Genomic DNA, 22,365 nt, shown 5'->3' with positions numbered 1-22,365 from the left:
TTGCAAAGTTCTGAGACAGATTCATCACTGAAGATCAGACCTATTTTTCACTATAGATAGTTACATAAAAAATAAGTGGTCAGGGTCAGGTTCCATTATGCAGCTTTCATTAAAGGTTTATTCCACTTTTTGCAAAACATTAGCAAATACACCCATACTGATTAAACACAAAATTTGCATGTATTCTTTTTTTCCCAAAGCAAACTACTATCAGTGGATTGTGGGTGCAGTACAAAAGCTCCTGCAGACATTTTCTCTAGCCCCAGGTCCATACAAAGGTTCGGGTCTTCAGTTACAGGGCTGGAGGAAGTTAGCAACGGACTACAAGTGACTGCAGTGGTGCTCCATTAAGATTTACAAGTCCAACTGCAGCAGTGGCAGATGGGACTTGTAGTCTCTCCATTCACAAATCTCAGACAGAAGCCAAAAAAGCAAACCAACTAAGCAGGGGGGATTTGATTTAAATCATGTTGATTAAAAATCACTATTTAAATCATGATTTAAATCACTAGTAAAAAGACTTGATTTAAATCAACTTGATTTAAATCATAATTTTTAAAGAGCAACTGTCATCTCGGACCCGCAGCGGCTCCTCCTCTGATCCGCTGTTGACTCACCGACAGTCTCATACACTTTAATGGGACAGCTGGTGATGCAGCAGTGACACAACAAGATGAGGGATGTGGCTGCAACAGGTGAGTGGATGCCTGCTAACAGGCGCTGCCATTATGGATCTGAAATGACAGGTGCTCTTTAAATGTAAGGACTTATTCTTGCTGATAGTTAGAATCGTTAATATTTGCAAACAAAATTAAGGTTTCCTATTTAGAATAATAAGCTGCCAGGTTAGTAAACCAGCGATATCAGAACCGATTTAATCATACAGTTGGCAGCGTACATATATTTGCAAAACAATGCGATAAAGGAATATTCCTGAACTTTTTTGAACTGTTTTATCTCATGGTTACTGTGAAATTGTGTGAATGCATCAATGCAGTGCATGTTATCTCAGCTTGCAGAGCTTGGATTCAATAAATGAGTTTACCAAAAATGTAAATATTGCAGAATATACAGCCTCATGCTACATAACTAAGCTCCATTTCATGCTGAATAAACTAAATTATTAATGTATCTTAAATAAAAAATTATCTTTAGAGATTTAGAGATTTTTACTCCAAAAGCATTTTATTAATTTTTTGGGATAAAAAAAAAAAAATCAGATTTGTTTTAAATAAAAAAAAATAGATAATTGATTTTTATCTACCCTGCAACTAAGTACCCCAAATGAAAGCATGTAAGGAACAACAAATTACAGGGGTCACACTGATCCTTTTACAGGTTGAAACTAGATTTTTTTTGTCCCAGTACCTGTCAGTTTGTGTTTGTCGCCTGTTTGCTCAAGCTGTACCTTTTACAACAAATGCACATTACTGAAATGTGAGAAGAAATAGAGTGCCCTATCATGAGCAACTCAAACAGCAAACGCTACTACTATAGATGACATAGTGTGGTAGCGGTGCATCCCTTGTAATTTAATAGCGGAGAAAAAAATTGGAGAATATATTGGCCTTGTTTGGGTTGAATCCCAGTTCAGACACATTAAAGTGGTTGTAAACCTCAGTTATGAAATCTGAACAAAGCACATACAGTGTATCTGTAGTGTTTACTCATCTCTATTCAAAGCAGACACATGAGGTAAAAACTGTGTCGGGGAGGAGAGCTCCGCACATAGCTTGTCTATTCAGAACACAGTTTGTAATTTGTGTGAAGGGGGTGTGTTCCTTTCCTCCAATTAGCTCTCACTCAGACCTCAAACTGCAGCTTTCCACCCCCTCTTCTGTGATACTGAAAAATACACAAGGATTTAATCTAAAATCAGCCCTTTTGAAGGGCCACAAAAGAGAAGACTGTAGATAAACAAGTAAAAATTATGTAGGAGGATTTTTTTTTCTCTGTGTATCATCTGATGCCAGTCACTTCACTGAGTATATGAGAGGGTTTACAGCCATTTTAATTCACTCATGACTTGACTATAAGGACACTTTCTCTCAGAGCGGGGTCTCCTCCCATCAGCAGGGGATCTGTGACCAGGTTCCCCTCTGAATCAGAGCTGAATGTGAGGGGATGTCCGTTTTATTATATCCATGTCCGTTCAGCTTGGATCTGGTGGACCTGTGCTAGTTCTTTGGTTGGCTGGATATAAATGGAGTCCAGTGTCCATTTATATCATGATACCTCAAGAAGGTAGCACCTGGATCTGGATTGACTCGAGGGAGGTGGGTGTAAATGCTCACAAGTACGTTTACATCAGCCTGTCCATAGAACTTCATGAAATTCCGATCAGGTCTGCCTGGAAAACTGACCTGATCGAAAAGCCTGCGTGGAAGGGCCCTTCTATCAAACAAGTAGAAAACAGCAATGCAAAGGCTTCAAAAAATGGTGGTGCGTCATCCGCTAACAGTATATGGAGATCACATGAAGTGACATTAGACCACTGGAACATTTTGACTATTTTCTGTAGGATATAACTTTAAAAAATCCTTGTTTACCAAGATTATAATCAGGAAGCACTTACAACACAAGAGCTGTCTCAGCTGTAGCAAGGTCTTTATGCTTTCACTAACATTTCTCAGGTTTCCCTTTATGGCCCATTGCCTCACCAGCTCCAGTGCTTCGATGGGCAAATTGTAAATCTGCCAGCAATGTATTAGCACTGTGTATTCTTTGTATACACAGCTCAGTGGAAATCAGATTCCTTAGCCAGAGTGTAATATGAGACCACAGACATGTTTAATAATTAAGTTCTGCTTTAGAGAAAATGTACATATTGCAATATTTTCATCAATCCAGCATTTTAAACTGTCTTTCACTGTACTCATATTTCACAGTTTTCATATTTCTTTGCATGGCTATAAATGCTGTCTTCTAAAATAAACGTGAATACAGTACATATGGTATTTTTCATACAAATACATTTACAGGCATACCCCACTTTTAAGTACACAATGGGGTTTATTTACTAAAAATGGAAATTGTATATGTGATCTGAAAACCGTTTATATTATGCAGTCCATTTGAAAGTGTTCTATATAGGAATTTGTAAATTGAATGGTAAACAAATGAGAATTTAGCCTAAAATGTTAGCTTTGGACAGGGAAGGTTGTAAAATCTGTCAGGTTTGTCATAAGGTTACCATTAGTCCCTATTTCTTGGTGACAGTCCTCATTTTCAGTGGTCTCTCCCCAGAAAGCAAATACATGCATGTGTAGCTAGGGCCAGGCCAGCTGCCTTGGACTTTATGACCCTCCCATTGGTACCAGAATGTGTCTTCGATGCAGAAGGAGCAGTGTCCATCTTGTTGAAGACCAGGGGTGAACTCAAAGCAGACTTTGGATTGGCTGTTGTTATGGTCCAAACATAGCTATTGCTGTCAGTGTCCCCACCAGGAGATTTGCCTTTCAGTGACATACAGTGCCTTGCAAAAGTATTCACCCCCTTGGCTTTTTACCTATTTTGTTACATTACAGCCTTTAGTTCAATGTTTTTTTAATCTGAATTATATGTGATGGATCAGAACACAATAGTCTTATGCCTCGTACACACGACCATTTTTCTCAGCAGGAAAAGAAACAACGTTTTTCCCGACGTGATTCCTGGCCTGCATACACACGTTTATGCAAAAAAACATCCGACCAAAGCGCTGTGACGTACAACACGTATGACGGGACTATAAAGGGGAAGTTCCTTTCAAATGGCACCACCCTTTGAGCTGCTTTTGGGCTGCATACTTGATTCTGAGCATGCACGTTTTTTTCCTCTCGGAAAAGCATACACACGACCGTTTTTCGCGACGAGAAAAAGACTGACGGAAAACACGATATGAAAAAAGAGAGCTGGTTTCAATTTTTTTGCGGGCAGTTTTTTCGTCGAGAAAACCGTTCATGTGTTCAAGGCACAAGTTGGTGTAGTAAAATTAGAAAAATATATACATAAAACTATTTTCAGAAATAAAAAAAATTATAATTGGCATGTGCATATGTATTCACCCCTTTTGTTATGAAGCCCATAAAAAGCTCTGGTGCAACCTATTTACCTTCAGAAGTCACATAATTATGAAAAGTGAAATGATGTACACCTTTGTGCAATCTAAGTGTCACATGATCTGTCATTACATATACACACCTTTTTGAAAGGCCCCAGAGGCTGCAACACCTAAGCAAGAGGCACCGCTAACCAATCACTGCCATGAAGGAACTCTCCAAACAAGTAAGGGACAATGTTGTTGAGAAGTACAAGTCAGGGTGAGGTTATAAAAAAATATCCAAATCTTTGATAATCCCTAGGAGCACCATCAAATCTATCATAACCAAATGGAAAGAACATGGCACAACAGCAAACCTGCGAAGAGACAGCCGCACACCAAAACCCATGGACCGGGCAAGGAGGGCATTAATCAGAGAGGCAGCACAGAGATCTAAGGTAACCCTGGAGGAGCTGCAGAGTTCCACAGCAGAGACTGAAGTATCTGTACATAGGACAACAATAAGCCGTACGCTCCATAGAGTTGGGCTTTACGGCAGAGTGACCAGAAGAAAGCCATTACTTTCAGCAAAAAACAAAACAGCACGTTTTGAGTTTGCGAAAAGGCATGTGGGAGACTCCCAAAATGTATGGAGGAAGGTGCTCTGGTCTAATGAGACTAAAATTAAACTTTTTGGCCATCAAATAAAACGCTATGTCTGGCGCAAACCCAACACATCACATCACCCAAAGAACACCATTAGTGCCTGACAGTCTCAGTGGCTGGTTCACAGACAACCCAACATACTGACAGTGCTGCCCCCTGTGACAGCCTACAGTGACGCTTGATGGAGACCTTAACATTTCCACAATAATATAACAGAATGATAACAACAGTCACCAAAAAGTTACATAGTTACACAGTTAGTCAGGTTGAAAAAAGACACAAATCCATCTAGATCAACCAATAATAATAAAACAAAAAAAATCATAAATCCCATATAAACGATCCTATACCCACAGTTGGTCTAGAAGAAAAACCCCAGCAAAGCATGATCTAATTTGCTACAGCAGGGGGAAAAATTCCTTCCTGATCCCCAGAGAAGCAATCAGATTTTCCCTGGATCAACTTTACCTATAAATGTTATTACCCAGATATATATATATATATATATATATATATATATATATATACACATTTAGGAAAGTAGCCAGGCCTTTTTTACCACTTCCAGACCGCCCGCCAATGTTGCTATTTTGAAGAGGAATACCGTTATTATGGCAGCAGGTAGCTACCATAACCCCCGATATCCTCTTCAAGAGCGAGTGATCCGCTTTCCGATAAAAGTGGTCTCTGTGGCGGATTTACCGCAAGATCACTTTTACCGGCGGTGGGAGAGAGGCCTCCCCTCCTGCCGCTCTCCGGTGCCCTCCGCTGCTTACCAGAGCCGTCGGTAGCGGCAGAAGTGATCGGGTCCTGTCACGTCAGTGGAATGGAGATGAGTGAGATGGCCCCCACCCATCTCCATACCATTGCAGGGTGGAAGTGACGTCAAAACGTTACTTCCGCCCATAGTTCTTAACCTCCCTGAAGGTATGATTCTTTCAGATTTTAGGTGCTGAAAGCGGTACCATTATTTTGCATGGAAATTTGGCGTTTTATATTGTAGGCCTGCAATTCTTAGGAATAACTCACTTAAATCTGTCCAAACAAGAGTCTAGTAGACATCCCTGGTATGATAAAGTTTGAAACACAAAATCATAAATTATAATATAATAAATAACTATAAATAATTATAACAAATAATAATATAATAATAATAAAAATTATTACTTGTTTGATGATGAATTTCCCCACAATTCACTATCGCCCAATTCTGCAAGTGATTCAAATTTATTATTGCTGTTTTTTAGCTGGTCTAAAACCACTTTTGACATAAAGGGACACTTTTTGGTTGCTATGGACAATCTCCAGTTTCCAGGCAGAAAGAACAGAACAGAACAGTCTTTATTAAATAAAAGTGCATGCAGGTCACTGGACAGACCACTAGGGACAAAGGGTGTGTGTAATTATTTTATACAGTACTGTAATCTGTAAGATTACAGTATGTGTACTGTGTTTTTATTTTTTTTGAATTTGGTGCCGATCTCCACCCCTGTGCATCGTAACGTCGCAGGGAACGGAGCTCGGCGGCACACGGGCACTGTGTGAATCGAGCGAGGAGACACCTCGATCACACAGCGGGGAGACATTGCAGGATCCAGGGGACAAGGTAAGTAATCTCCTCCTGGATACCGCTTATGGCACTGGATTTCTACCCCGAGCCAGACTCGGGAATACCGCCAGAGTGGTTAAAGAGACATTTTTTTTTTAAATGACATTTAATTTTTTATTTTATTTTTTTATTGCATTTTAGTGTAAATATGAGATCTGAGGTCTTTTTGACCCCAGATCTCATATTTAAGAGGACCTGTCATGCTTTTTTTCTATTACAAGGGATGTTTACATTCCTTGTAATAGGAATAAAAGTGACACTTTTTTTTTGAAGAACAGTGTAAATTTTTTTTAATAACAGGTGAAATAAATAGTAAAAAATAATTAAATGCGCCCCCTCCCGCCGAGCTCACGCACTGAAGCGATTGCATACTTGAGCAGCTCTCACATATGAAAACGGTGTTCAAATCACACATATGAGGTATCACCGGGATTGTAAGAGCGAGAGCAATAATTCTAAAACTCCTCTGTACCTCAAAACATGCAACTTGTAGAATTTTTTAAATGTTGCCTATGGAGATTTTTAAGGGTAAAAGTTTGTCGCCATTCCACAAGGGGGCGCAATTTTGAAGCGTGACATGTTGGGTATCAATTTACTTGGCGTAACATTATCTTTCACAATATAAAAAAAAATTGGTTAGCTTTAGGCCCCTTTCACATTAGCGGACCGTTCGTCCGTTTATTACAAGTCCGTTTACGGACTTGTAATGCATCCCTATGGGATCGCGTCCGTTAGCGGATGGAGCATCCGCTAACGACCGTAACCATCCGCGTCCGTCAGGATCCGGTTTTTCGGACAGAAGAAAACCCTATTTTTCTTCCGTCCGGCGGAACGGATCGAATGAAGACGGACAGGCGGTCCGTCTTCATCCAATTCCCCATAGGGGAGAGCGGAGGAAAGACAGGGCGGTCTCTGCACAGTGTGCGGGGACCGCCCTGTCCGCCGACAGCTCAGCGGGGATCCCCGCTGAGCTGACGGACACACACAGAGCGGACACAAAAACGGTCCGCTCCGTGTGAAAGAGGCCTTACTGTTTTCTTATTTTTTTATTCAAAGAAGTGAATTTTTCCCCCAAAAATTCTAAGCTTGTAAGACGGCTGCGCAAATACGGTGTGACAGAAAGTATTGCAACGACCGCCATTTTATTCTCTACGGTGTTATAATATATATATATATATATATATATATATATATATATATATATATACAGTACAGACCAAAAGTTTGGACACACCTTCTCATTCAAAGAGTTTTCTTTATTTTCATGAAAATTGTAGATTCACACTGAAGGCATCAAAACTATGAATTAACACATGTGGAATTATACATAACAAAAAAGTGTGAAACATCTGAAAATATATTTCATATTCTAGGTCAGGGGTCTTGAATTAAAATTCAAGGAGGTCCGGTCACTACAATTTTCTTTGGGCCGAGGTTCAAATCTCAAGTGCCCATTTGTCCCCATCACTGTGCTTCTTTACATCATGTGTTCCCATCACAGCGCCCCTTTACATCAGGTGTCCCCATCACAGCGCCCCTTTATATGAGGTGTTCCCATCACAGCGCTCCTTTAAATCAGGTTTCCACATCACAGCGCCCCTTTACATCAGGTGTCCCCATCACAGCGCCCCTTTACATGAGGTGTCCCCATCACAGCGCCCCTTTAAATCAGGTGTCCCCATCACAGTGCCCCTTTACATCAGTTTTCTCCATCACAGTGCCCCTTTACATCAGGTGTCCCCATCACAGTGCCCCTTTACATCAGGTGTCCCCACCACAGCGCCCCTTTACATCAGGTGTCCCCATCACAGCTCCCCTTTACATGAGGTGTCCCCATCACAGCACCCCTTTACATCAGGTGTCCCCATCACAGCACCCCTTTACATTAGGTGTCCCCATCACAGTGCCCCTTTACATCAGGTGTCCCCATCACAGTGCCCCTTTACATCAGGTGTCCCCATCACAGCGCTCCTTTACATCAAGCATTCCCTTCAGAGTGCCTCCTTACATCAGATGTGCCCATCAGAGTCCCCCTTAACATAAAATGTGCCCATCAGCGTGTCTATTAACATAAAATAAGGGTCACACTGATGGGCACCTTTTATGTTAAGGGGCACTCTGATGGACACATTTTATTTTAAGGGGCACGCTGATGGGTATATTTTTAATGTGCACGCCTGATAGGCACATTTTATGTTAAGGGGCACTCTGATGGGCACAACAAAATGTGTCCATCAGTGTGCCCCTTAACAAAATATGCCCATCTGTGTGCACATTGAAAATATACCCATCAGTGTGCCCCTTAAAATAAAATGTGTCCATCAGAGTGTCCCTTAAATTAAAATGTGTGCATCAGTGTCCCTTAAATTAAAATGTGCCCATCAGAGTGTTCCTTAACAGAAAAAAAGGTGCCCATCAGCGTGACCTTTAAAAAAAGATGCCCAGCAGTGTGCACAATACATGTTGCCCATGCCCACATACCTTGAAAGCAGGAGGGCACAAGTAAAACACAGAAGCTGTGGCATATGGAGAACCAGGACAAGGAACCACGAGCAGAAGAGGGGCAGAGCATGTGCAGCATGTGACGTCACACCCCTATTTGCAAAAAGAGCCAGGATACTTGCCAAACAACGGGAACCGCGAGCACCAGGGGTGCGGGGCGTGCACGTGACCTCACGCCCCTATTTGCAAGAAGAGCTGCCCTGGACTCTGAAACTGCAAACAGCAGGGGGCGGGGCACGCACGTGACGTCACGCCCCTACTCGCGGCCCGCCAGTGAGAGTTTTCTAGCGTCACTGGTTGCTAGGGAACCTCACGGTCCCTGCAAACTGCATGCTAACATTACTGGCGGCCTGGCGGTCCGGGCAGAAGCGTCACTGGGGCCGGACTCGGACCGCGGGCCGCCATTTAGTGACGGCCATTCTAGGTTATTCAAAGTAGCCACCTTTTGCAGCAGACACATCTCTAGAACTGTTAAGAGGAGACTGTGTGAATCAGGCCTTCATGGTAGAATATCTAGGAAACCACTGCTAAAGAAAGGCAACAAGCAGAAGAGACTTGTTTGGGCTAAAGAACACAAGGAATGGACATTAGACCAGTGGAAATCTGTGCTTTGGTCTGATGAGTCCAAACTTGAGATCTTTGGTTCCAACCCTCGTGTCTTTGTGCGACGCAGAAAAGGTGAACGGATGGACTCTGCATGCCTGGTTCCCACTGTGAAGCATGGAGGAGGAGGTGTGATGGTGTGGGGGTGCTTTGCTGGTGACACTGTTGGGGATTTAATCAAAATTGAAGGCATACTGAACCAGCATGGCTACCACAGCATCTTGCAGCGGCATGCTATTCCATCCAGTTTGCGTTTAGTTGGACCATCATTTATTTTTCAACAGGACAATGACCCCAAACACACCTCCAGGCTGTGTAAGGGCTATTTGACCAAGAAGGAGAGTGATGGGGTGCTGCGCCAGGTGACTACCTCTTGAAGCTCATGAATAGAATGCCAAGAGTGGGCAAAGAGGTAATCCAAGCAAAAGGTGGCTACTTTGAAGAACCTAGAATATGAAATATATTTTCAGTTGTTTCACACTTTTTTGTTATGTATAATTTCCACATGTGTTAATTCATAGTTTTGATGCCTTCAGTGTGAATCTACAATTGTCATAGTCATGAAAATAAAGAAAACTCTTTGAATGAGAAGGTGTGTCCAAACTTTTGGTCTGTACTGTATATATAATATTTGGGGGTTGTAAGTAATTTTCTAGCAAAGAAAACTGTTTTTAACTTGTAAATACCAAATCTCAGAAAGAGGATCGGTCCTTAAGTGGTTAAAGCAATCTACTGAGCTGGCCAAAATCACCTTTGGAGTTAGACTATTCCACATTATCACAGCTCTTACTGTGAAGAAACCTTTCCATATTTGGAGATGAAATCTCTTTTCCTCCAGAGGAAAGAGCCCCCTTGTCCTCTGTGATGACCTCTGTGAATAACTGAACACCAAGTTCACTGTATGGACCCCTTATGTATTTGTACATGTTGATCATATCCCCCCTTAATCTTTTCTTCATAAAAGAGAAAAAATTCAGTTCATCTAATCTTTCCTCATAGCTGAGCTCCTCCATGCCTCTTATCAGTTTGGTTATCCTTCTGTGTACTTTCTCCGTGATTGGGATGTGGCAATGCATATGCATTGTGAGCCTTTATATGTGTGTTTTACATGCATTGAGTCAATGTGCTGCCCTCATGTATATAAATTGCTCTTAGGAAGTGCATGTAACCTTTTTTTAAAATGCATTACACTTAAACGCATATTAATAAATTACCATGTGTATGAATATATAAATCGCTGCAGCGCTATTAAAAAAATTAAATAAATTATAATTCTCCATAACTTGTGTAAAAAAACAATACAAGAACATAAATCAATTGCAAAATAATAAACAAGCTTAAAAAGTAAGAATTAGATATGGACTAGATGGCTAATTTCATATATAATCTTACTGGCTAGAATCGCTATAGTGAGGTTCTGGAAACAGACTGTGGTGCACATGGATTATGTCAAACATGAATTGAATTGGATTATGATTACCACCAAATTCACATGTACCCTCCAGAACAACAACCTGGGCCCCCTGGATCAAATATATTTCTCCAGACTGAAGAGATGTAGGAGAAACCCTCCTTACCTACCCTGACGATCTTACTTCTTCTCTTTTCTCTCTCTCCTTACCCTAGTAAGTTTTAGTTGGTACACTATTAAAGAATACTATAATGTTGCCTTTAAATCGATCTACAATTCATTTTGTTGGTTGGTTTATGTTTGAGAACCAGTTTTTGCACTCCCTGCCATGCAGTAAGCTGTAAACTGAAAGTAATCTGGCGAGCAGAATGGTAGTCCGCTCAGCCTTTTACTTTATCTCTTGGATATGAACGACCAAGAATTGCTAATATTTGTAATAAGCCTAATTATTGTATTGACAGTGGAGGTTTATTATATTTTCCTGTACTTCTTTTTAGAAGAACCTTTGGTGTTGTAAACTGATTGTTTGGAGAACTCAATAAACAGATTGAAATATAAAAAGTATAAATCATATATAGTGTTAAGCATTAGAAATCATCAATTTTCTCATCCAATGTGAGCTGAAATGTGCAATCAATATAAAAAAAAACAACACAACAGACAGAACCCTCCAAATTGGTGGGGGAGCCCTCCACATATATACAAGACCACAAAAACTCTGCAATGAATAGATATGGGCTCAACCCCTCCCTACACAGTCTTAATCACCAGTTCTATACTATGGATTAGGTTTAGGCTTATTTAAAGATTGAAAGAGCATAATATAAATGCATTACAGCTCCTGACTGTATTAAAATGAATATATTTATTCTATAGATTAAAATGCATGAATGATACACATTTAAACACACAACACAAGACTATGCTAAACAATATATATCCTGCTGTCCCAGCTCCACCCAATTCCCTCATGAACTTATATAAGAGTACTTGAGAAGTGAAATACGCGTATTACTATATTATGTATTTGGCTTAATAAGTATGGTGGGGCACCCTAAGCAAAAGGTCTGGTATTGCAATATGAAAGCCAACCAAAAAAAATTAAAATATAGCAAAAATGATCAATGTGCAATCATACAGTCAGAGAATCCAAAGTTCAGGAAGTGCAAAACAGTGATAATATGATTTATGTTCTTATATTGTATTTTTACAAGGTTGTTCACGTTTATCACATACACATAATATTTGTATTCACAGGGTTACACAAAAAATCATGGGGAGTTATTTACAAAAGGCAAATCCACTTTGCACTACAAGTGCACTGCAAGTACACTTGAAAGTGCACTTAAAAGTGCAATTGCTGTAGATCCGAGGGGAAGTTTTTGAAATGAGGGGAAGCTCTGCTGATTTTATCATCCATTCATTTGCAAGCTAAAAATGCTGTTTTTTATTTTCCTCAGATCTACAGCGACTGCACTTTCAAGTGCACTCGTAGTGCAAAGTGGATTTGCCTTTCGTAAATAACCCCCCCATAAGTTCACCAAGACAGGAAGGGGGCAAATGTTCTGCAGTGGTGGCACAGGCAGTAAAAGTGAGTGAAAACCTCTACTTGTATCTGACAGAATTAGAAGATTCAAAGGAATTGTTCTGCTTGGCTTTTGTGTTTAACAGTAATACTGTGTACCAGCAATTTGCTGCAAACGGAAATTTCTTTTGGTGATTACCTAAAACAAAATTACGTATGCTTTATTGTTTGACTTTTAGCTATTAAACATCAGCATGTCAAAGGAAAGCTGTTGGATTTTAATTGAAAAAATAAAGGATTTAATTATCCTATCCCATCTAAGTGATATTTGTATTTGAAAAAATTTATTTTGTATTCCTCTAAATAACTGTGGCTTAACTAATACAGATCAGCAAACTTTAGTGTTTTAGGACAGGAATACTACATGTTTTCTGCATATACCATTTTCAAAAACACCAACATTATTATACAGTATTGATTTTCTCTTTATCACATGTAGGAAAAAGGTACGGTACTAATGTACTAATCTTAAGTAAGGTAGTTAATTGAGATTCCAGTTTTGGGTCCTGAGTTTAAACCCCACCAACTACCTTATTTGCATGGAGTTTGTACTTTCTTCCCAAGTTTGCGTGGGTTTTGATTACCTGTAATGCTGGCAGGCTAGTTGGTACCTCATCAGAATTGCCCTAACGTGTGACTGAGCATGGTCGAGATATTAGATTATAAACATATTTAAAATAAACAGATCTGAATACATCTCATACATACATATTTTGTATGTACATTGCCCCACAGTTCTTGTCTTACCAGTTGGTAGATTCCAGCCTTCTTTCTTGATGTCAAATCATGAAGAATGCTGTAATTTGGTAATAGACCCTGAACCACTAAGGTCTCTCAACAAGGCTGTCCCTCTGCCCCCATCTTTGATAGCATGACATGTTTCCTGGACTTCTTGCTCTGTAGCCAGGCTTATCCCACTAGCGATATCTGGGGCAACAGCTGTAGTCAGGAGCAGTGCATTTTTACAACTATTTTTGTGAATTAAGTAATGAATTTGCTTACATGCCTAGCATGGTCAATTTAAATTGGAAAAGCAGGTGAAACTGGCAAGATCACCAGGGATTTCACACAAAGGAAGCAATTAAAAAAGAACAGGACTTTTTAACATAAGTTCATTGTACAGCAAATACATATCAGGAATATGAAATGTTGGAGTAACATACACTTTAACTGGTTAATTTGTTGCTTTACTGCCAATCCACATTAAAGTGTGTTGCAACACTCCTTAAGGCATGTGTACCGATGCACCATAATGGACCACATAGGTGGAAATGGGCCTGTTAAACCTTATCTTGGCATGTTATTTATCATTGATGCCCAATAGTTTACAAATACCACTACTGCGGTTAAAAAAAATGCATGACGCATTCTGGTGTAGATATGGCATTAGTCTGGGCATAGAGCTGTATATAGAAGTCACTGAAAAGTAAGAATCATGGAAGTCTTATTTGCCATGTTTCCATTGAAGGTAGTGGGAGGGGAGAACACTTTTTTAATTGATGCTATTTTTATAAAGGCTCTACATCATTTCTTGCTAATCCAAAGGGACCCTTTGTATAGTTTAAAATGTTCATAATCTTTGAGCTGATCAATAATATGCCTTGGTACCACTGGTAGAAAGAATACATTTTTCAGATCAAGCTCTATAGACATGCAAACACAATACTATGTATTCTGTGGTTACTCATAATATCTTTATTATGTCCATCTGTCAGAATTACACGGTACAAAATAGCTTTTTGAGCATTATTAAGTGCTTTTTTAAAAGAGAAGATAAATAATTCAGGAAATAAACATACCAATGTCATACCTGTATTACATTAGACAATTGTAGTTTCCTAAAATATCCAAACTAATATAAAATGAAGTCCATTTTTCTTTACATTTAAGTAATATGTATTTGGTTAAAGCTGAGCGTCCTACAAAGTTGTATAATTCCAGTTGCTGTAAGAGGAAAGTTGATGTAATAGGCTGGTCATGCAGCTATTTTAGTGGTCAATGGTCAAAGTATGATGACCCCTAAGATTCTCAGTGATAAACAGTTACAGTATGTACTTGAGAAATATTCCAGCCCATATTAGTAGCAAAAATACTGACACAGCACTCCATGTAGCTACTGGGAGGCTCTAGGTCAAGCAAAGTCAAAAAGTGCCTGAAGTTTTGAGCTTACTGGTTATGCAATCTTCCGTCGGTCGCAATTTATTTTTTTAAATGCCATATGATACTATTAAAAAATAACAAAATCTTATTTTACAAATTTCTTGGCTATGTTATTACATACATGTAAAGGAAGCCCTCAGATAAATACAACCTGAATAGTTTAAGCAGGCAGTCAGGTAAACTGCCACCTTGCGTTGGTGTGCTTATATTCATGTATAAAAAAAGCACTTTCCCATTTTGTGCAACCTTGGTATATATTATAAAAAAGCCCTTACATTGCAAGCTGCTAAATAAAGTTATTGGACTTCCAGGTCCAGCTGTAGTCCACTTGTGAAATTTACTTTACATTCCAAAGTCATAACATTATTTACTTGACCTGCGTGGTCTTTCCTCATATGGAGGCACTGGGTCCTGATAGATACTGATGCAGGAGTCACTTGATGTCTTCAGGATTGCTTCTTCATACGGGGGAGGCAAACATATGGTAAGAAAAGAGGCATCTGGTACCAGTGTACAGTACTGAAAAGGTTCTGAGCTCCAAGTTAAGGTGGAAAAGAAGTCAATTTCTCTGTCTGGAAGGTTCTCCTGGAGACTTATGGCAAAGATTTGACCTTGTGGGATCTTCCGTCGACACCTCCGATAAAGGAACAGCACAAAGAACCCTATCACCAGTAATGCAGTCGTAGGGAGTATGATGCACAAGAATGGCTGTAAGTCTTCTTTGGTGGAATTGATTTCATTGGGGTGCTTGCTCTGCATAAAAAAAGGAGGAGAAGCCTATTTCACCAGTGTCTATTATACAAGCCAATTAAAACTGTGACGCACACTTAAATGTATTATTCCTACACTGCACGTGTAAACAATGTGCAACTCAAAAAATGAGGTCATACAGTATATGAATAAAATCATCGATCAGACCTTAGCCCTTAAAATAGTCTTTGTGGTCTTTATATAAATTTCTTCAACCCAAAAGTGTTGTGGATTTGTCTACTGCAGGCCCGTTAAGGAACAATGGAATGTAAACGCTAAATACATTTTCTGCAGAGCTGCCTATAAATTTACATGCTTGGTTAGCCATAGACATTTTCTGTCAAGCAATCCCATTAAAGGGCAGTGCAGGCAGACCATTGCAAAGCTAGTCATAGGCATTAAATGGTGGTTATACTTTCTCTAGCTCTAAAACCAATAAAGGGCTCTTTTAGAATCCTGGCAAAATGCCACAGCAATATGCAGCAGTCTAACCAATAAAAATACACAATGTACACACACTGCTTAGCATAAGCCCACAAATCTGAACCATTCTTAATTTCTTTACAACAGGGTTCTCAAACTTAAAAAGAAAATAACCAGTTTACGGCCCTTCAAACTTTAAGGGGGTCGGATTGTGGCAAGTGGGAGTAGAAAATGTTCCAGCTCTAGTGGGTGGTCAATGAAAGTAAACACATCTCATCATTGGTGTCAGTGGGAGGAATACTGCTCCATGATTGGTGTCAGTGGTAGGAATAGTGCACCATCATTGGTGTCAGTGGGAGGAGTGTTCCCCCGTCATTGGTGTCAGTGGGAGAAGAGTGCCCCATCGTTGGTGTCAATGGGAGGAATAGTGACCCAATATTTGTGTCAATGGGAGGAATTGTGCCCCATCATTGGTGTCAGTGGGAGGAATAGTGCCCCATCATTAGTATCATTGAAATAATTAGTTCCCCATCTCTGGTGTCAGTAGGAAGAATAGTACCCTATTGTTGGTGTCAGTGGAAGGAATGGTGCCTCATCGTTGGTGTTAGTGGAAGAACTGGTGCCTGATATTAGTGAAATAAAGAGTGCTTTAAGGGCCTAATAAAGCCAAGTAAAGAACCACATCCGGCCTTTGGGCTGCAGCTTATCAAGGGACCATTGCATCCAAAACTAAAAATTTAGTCTAGCAGTGCATTGAAGGTACACAGGGTGCTTAGCTTGTTGGTTTGTCATATAGACATTGCTTTGGTTTACCAGTTCGCCCCTAGTTCCTTTTGTTACTAATCAGTTGATCTAAAACCCTGCTTGTGATGCAGGACAGGTATTCCTGACCATACCCACTACAGGTTATTTTTTGTTGTCATATAGTAGGGTGATAAAGGAATAATATGTTGTGACTATCTGTGGATGCTTTGTTCCATTGCCTTAAACAGGAACACTTGTGACACTAAAGCATTCCTGTTTAAGGGAAAACAGGCGGACATTGTAAAATGGTAGCACAAGCATATACAGCTATTTACTAATGTCCATGACCAGCTCTGGTGCTAAATCTGGTATATCAAGTAGAGAGAAGAAGTTAAGCAGCGCTGGAAAAAAAATACACACACACACACACCTCACACGTCAAAAGCTTCTTAGAATCATTGTAATTGGTTACTTATAACTAAATTTTTGGTCAAATCAGTGGACTTTCTGAAAGTGGTTTCTAGATAGTTGAAATGGTAAATGATTAAACGTACTTGTTGCCTGTAACTACTCTTAACATAATACTCTACAATAAAGTGGCACCCACAAATAAGACATAATAATAATAATAATAATAATAATAATAATAATAATAATAATAATCACCTTTCCCACTCCCCATGTTGCTTTTCTCGGCAGTAGTGAAGATAAACTGCTGGTTGAAGATCCTGCAAAATCCAACACCTCTGGGGTGTTTGACTTTTTGGTCTCTCACTGCACTCAATGGTTCCATCCAATAGCCCTTATCTAACTGCTGTGTACTTTAGTTACATAGGGGACTGAGGGAAGAACCATAGTATACAGCAGGGGGCCAGGAAATTGACACTTTCATGCCTCGTACACACGATCGGTTTTCCTGGCAGGAAAACTGCCAGGACAGCTTTTGGCCGCGAAAACTGTCCGTGTGTATGCTCCATGGCAGTTTTCCCGTCAGGAAAACTGCCGGGAATCCTGGCAGGAAAAATTAGAGCATGTCTTCTATGAGGAAAGCCTGCAGTGGAGCATACACGCGGCCGGTATTTCCCGACCAAAGATCTCATGGCAGTTTTCCTGCCAGGAAAACCAGCCCTGTGTAGGAGGTGAAAAGCTGCCGAGCAGGTTCTCGGCTTCCACCTCGGTTTTCCCGGCGGTAAAAAGTCCGCCCGGGAAAACCGATCGGGTGTACGAGGCATGAGTTCTTCAGCCTACAGTATTAGCAGCAAGAGCAACAGGAGAGCTGGGTATTCACTGCTTATATTGAGGTGGCCACTTTACTTTAGAGTATTATTTTAGCACCAGAGTTACTTTAAATACTGACAGATAAAAGTTCTAGAGGTTCTGACCGATTAAACCCAGTTAAAGTGACCTATGCCATTCCTTATCTTATACCATTTGAGAGTACCTGCACATAGAATCTGTTGAAAAATTCTTATAATTTTCTCTCATGTCACAGCTCTAAAGCAATTTTTAGATAGCAGCTGTGAAAATTCGGAGCAAAAATTGAGCTTACCTTCAGAAGTTTCATCTGCAATTACCATACATAATACTGTATATTGTTAGCATATCATTGCTTTTGACCAGCTACCCTTTAGTAACAACAGTTGACCATGCCTGTGCAATGTGTGATAGGGTGACAAAGCAGGGTATATCTGTGAGACAGTTGTCACCCTATAACAGGAAATGCTTGAACAAAGTAATGTCATTTAAGTTAGGTTTTATGTGTACTTTAATAGTTAGGAATCAGACCTGCTGGCAATGCAGGTAGGCAATTCATCTATATATTACAGCCTGAACAGTAAACATAATTTCCAGATAGCTTACAGCATAACTGTTTGTATTCTAGGTATAATTGAATAGTTATTTCTATGTTAAAAATAATTAATTCCGAAGGAAACCTATAACATGGTCTAAACTATTTCAACAAAATTTTGATTAGGTTAAAAAATAAAAAGCCATATTTGGGCTAGTCTGTAAGGAGAAAGAACACCTATCATGCACCCTTTAAAGTCTCCATTGTAGATAAAGTGGGGGTGTGCCAAATGTCAGTTGAGCATGGATTACTTCTTGGCTATCACAGTAATATACCCATGTTGTAAGCAAAGCGTAGTATGAATTATTATAGGATGATTATATATTCTCACATTTATTATTTGATAACTATATTACCATTTCTGTGTTTTCACCAGATTGTAATGTTCTGCAAAATATTTTTTTAGTTTATAAATAAAAGAGAGGATTATACATTTGAAATATATATTTATCTTAAAACATTTTCACATCAGATACGACTTCTAAAAGGGGTAGATAATACAACAGATGGGTTTAACCCCTTTGTAATCATAGTCCACAATCATAGTCTTGTTGGTTGATTATTAATTTATTGATGATTCTTTTTCTTGTTTCCTCATAGCTATTTTTTTCCACTGTAGTTTTTCAATTTCAGCATTGTATCTCTCTTCAGCTACTGTATCACATTGTTCTGCTTTAGATTTTCACCCTTACAGGCAAACACATAGTATTGATTGTTATTCCTGTCATTCTTCCCGAGACACTGAGTGAAGATAAAATATGGCCAGTTATCCTGTTTTTTTTTTTTTTTTCCTAAAAAATTACTTTAATGACATCCATTTTCCAGGTACTTTAGACAATATTTGCCATTAGTTAGATGTTATTTTGATAAGAGAGTTGGTTGTACATACATTAGACTTTATATTAAAACATTTATATTCTACAGTATTATACAATGTGTTGTATGCACCTTACTGTTTCAAGATCTCTGTCTGACCAAAAAGCCATGACTATGAAAAACAGTACCATTGTACTTTCTCATTTAAACAATAAATGCAGCTAAATGTGAGTTGATAAACCTTTTGACATTATATATATATATATATATATATATATATATATAAATACATAAATATATATATGTGTGTGTGTGTCTGTGTATATATATATATATATATATATATATATATATATATATATTTATATATATTTATTTCTGATTAATGACAATATATATGTTTTATTATTGTACATACCAATATACCAATAATGCATTTATATATTTTTTTACATTTTAAGGGTCATATATGTTTATATAAGAAAGAAATGAGTGACAGTGTTTTCAAACAGTATTGTTAATATTAATTAATGTTAGAACTATTATGTCATTGAAATAATTCCTTTAAAGATGTTATGCATTCATTTGACAGTATTTTGCTATAGATCAGGTAGAAAGTGATGCATTATTTATTTAATCTGTATTTTTTTTTTTTTATTGTATTTTTTTTTTTTTTTTTTACAGAACGTATCTTCTAAATGTCCTTCCACTCCCTCTTACAATTCTAGTTAGCTCTATCAAAAACATACTTTCCTGGCTAACCTCACGTCAGCACACCATGGAAGAGAGTGTTCTGACGTGAGAATACGCCAGGAAAGAAAAATGTACGGTAAGTATTTGATAACACTTTTCCATATTATTAACATTCATTTGTTCTTTGCTGCACGTATTATTTGCAGATAAGTTACTGTTAAGTTGTTTCAAAGCCTCTAAGTTGCTTTATCATTCACTCAGATGTCTAACTTACTACATCTCAGCTCCAGCCTGTAACTGAAGTCCTACCAAATAGTTTATTAAGCTGCGTATTAAAACCCAATACATTTTAAAGTAAATACTTTCAATAAAAATCTATTGTTTAAAAAAAATAAAATACATTTTAAGAACACTGATAATGAAAGAGACTTATAACTTTATTTTTTCAGTCAAATAATTCACCCAAACCACTCAACGTTATTAAAAAAAATCCTATGCAACCATACTATTGGATATAGTAAGGTATTAGAAAAATCAGACGGTAATGACTGTCTGCAATGCTTAATCCTATATATTCACTATCCAGCTTGTCTCAGAGAATAAACTAACATGTCCTTCAATAACCCGTTTTACATGTACATTTACCATTTTAACTCTTGTATGTATCTGAAATGCTAACCTTTTATGTCAATTTTTTTTTTCTATTTTCTTTTATTTTTAGACATGTTTATTTTCTCTTTAACTTTTTACATCACCGCTAAAACATCATTATAATATTAAACAAGTTGCAACCTAAAATAAAAATATGCAGCACTAACGTATACTATTTATTATAACTTGGAAATAAAATATGAAACTCTTTTTGCTTATGATGGTAACAGTGGAATATACTTTATATTTAATTATGCATTTTAATTGATAACATTCTTATAATTTGACGTGATTTTTATTTTGAATGTACATATTCTGTAACAAACGTTTACTTTAATTTGGTAGCAAAAAACATCTTAGCAACTATGCACGAAATGTATTTATTTGAAAAATGCTTTAAATCATAAACAATAGAGATTTTCTACGAATATCTCAATTGTTTATGAGTAGTTACTGTGCCACAACTAATAAACAATATATACGATAATGAATGCATAGTATATAGTCATATGATTAAGTTGTAGTTTATATATTAAGCAGTTAAATCTCTTTACAATACTTTTATTTTTAAATATTTAAATCTGCACAGAGGAATTTCTTTACGATCATTTTATTACAATCATATTACTATTTGTTCCAAATATCATGTATTAACCTACCTGCAGCTTGGTTTCTTCAATTGGTAGTCCAGGTTCACTTGTCATCCACTCATAGCTACCCCTGCCTGCATGTCCAAATTTACTCCAGCTGCTGTCCAAGAGCCACCGCATTCTCTCAACTGATGTTTCTTGTTGCCTAAATTCCAATTCACAAGGTGCCGACTTTCCCACAATCCCTCTCTGCGCCTGCCTTGACACAGCTGGAGGCCTGAGAGCTAATGATCATTGGTATAAGTTCTCTTGTGTTATTAACAGCAGTGAAAAAAAAAAAAAAAAAAAACAACACGGTTAGGCTACACTATCAGCCCAACTCAATCTCTCTGGATTTGTTACGGTGGCCTACATTACCAGAGAGCTGGCATCAGGTATCAGGGAAGGGCAGAGCTGTGATTGGATGGTTTTCTGCATTAGGATTATTAAAGGGGAATTTGCCAGCGCATGGTCTGATTCTAAAGAGATAACCTTCTAAATTTAGATTATGTAGTAAAAAAAAAACGTTAAAATCACCCAACACAATACAAAACAATAAAGGTTTTTTATTTTTTTTTAACAATTTCTAGCATGTGAACCGCAGATGTAAACAGTGAAGTGTTGTTCAGAGAAGAGCAATAAAGGTCAGAGGCAGCAAGGACATGGGCTAAGTGACATGCTGAATTATTTAGAACCATTAGCATTTAGATGTTAATGATAAATCTGTGGAAAGCTTTTAGCCTATAAAAGGTTCTCGCTATTTGGAATATATGATTACGCGTAGACTGCAAAAACCAGAGTCACAAACTACTAGTGCAAACAATATCTCTGGTCCATGTCCCCATTTGACAATATCTAATATCTGTGGATTTTTACTTACCTAATGATGTTTAATTTGCATACCTTTGCATCCTTTACTCAGGACTGAATTGGTATTTTCTGCCATCCTGGGCTAACTGTATGTATTGTCTGTACATACCCCCTCTATTGTGCTCACTTTCTCTCTTGCTGTTTGTGTATATACAGTATATATATATATATATATATATATATATATATACAAACACACACACTATATATGAACTGTAAGGCCCCGTACACACGTCCGAGAAACTCGACGGGCAAAACACATTGTTTTGCTCGTCGAGTTCCTTGTGAAGCCGCCGAGGATCTCGGCGAGCCAAGTTTCCTCATTGACTAACGAGGAAATAGAGAACATGTTCTCTATTTGGCCCGACGAGATCCTCGTCGGT

At 38.4% G+C, this 22,365-nt stretch overlaps 1 protein-coding gene across 2 annotated transcripts; it reads right to left on the bottom strand.

The window, feature by feature from the left end:
* Positions 1-14,072: 14,072 nt before the first annotated feature.
* SMIM28 (small integral membrane protein 28) lies at positions 14,073-21,588 on the bottom strand. Of its 2 annotated transcripts, none has more exons than XM_040350520.1 (2): positions 21,143-21,588; positions 14,073-15,310 (listed from the first exon to the last, which is right to left on the bottom strand). In XM_040350520.1, the coding sequence occupies exons 1-2, from the start codon at positions 21,251-21,253 to the stop codon at positions 14,921-14,923; spliced, it is 501 nt and encodes a 166-aa protein (XP_040206454.1). In that variant the 5' UTR covers positions 21,254-21,588; the 3' UTR covers positions 14,073-14,920. The 2 variants fall into 2 exon arrangements, 1 of the variants encoding a protein (XP_040206454.1); XR_005748707.1 differs by lacking the exon at positions 14,073-15,310 and adding an exon at positions 18,757-19,064 and having other exon boundaries at positions 21,143-21,232.
* Positions 21,589-22,365: the final 777 nt, after the last annotated feature.

This window comes from Rana temporaria, chromosome 4 (assembly GCF_905171775.1).
Source record: "Rana temporaria chromosome 4, aRanTem1.1, whole genome shotgun sequence".
Lineage (NCBI taxonomy): Eukaryota > Metazoa > Chordata > Amphibia > Anura > Ranidae > Rana > Rana temporaria.
This window is presented reverse-complemented; position numbering and strand designations above follow the sequence as displayed.

Coding starts and splice junctions, on each gene's coding strand:
- SMIM28 (XM_040350520.1), bottom strand. CDS start 21,253: ATGCGGTGGCTCTTGGACAGCAGCTGGAGTAAATTTGGACATGCAGGC. Junction 15,311..21,142: donor TTGAAGAAACCAAGCTGCAG/GTAGGTTAATAC, acceptor TTTTTTATGCAG/AGCAAGCACCCCAATGAAAT.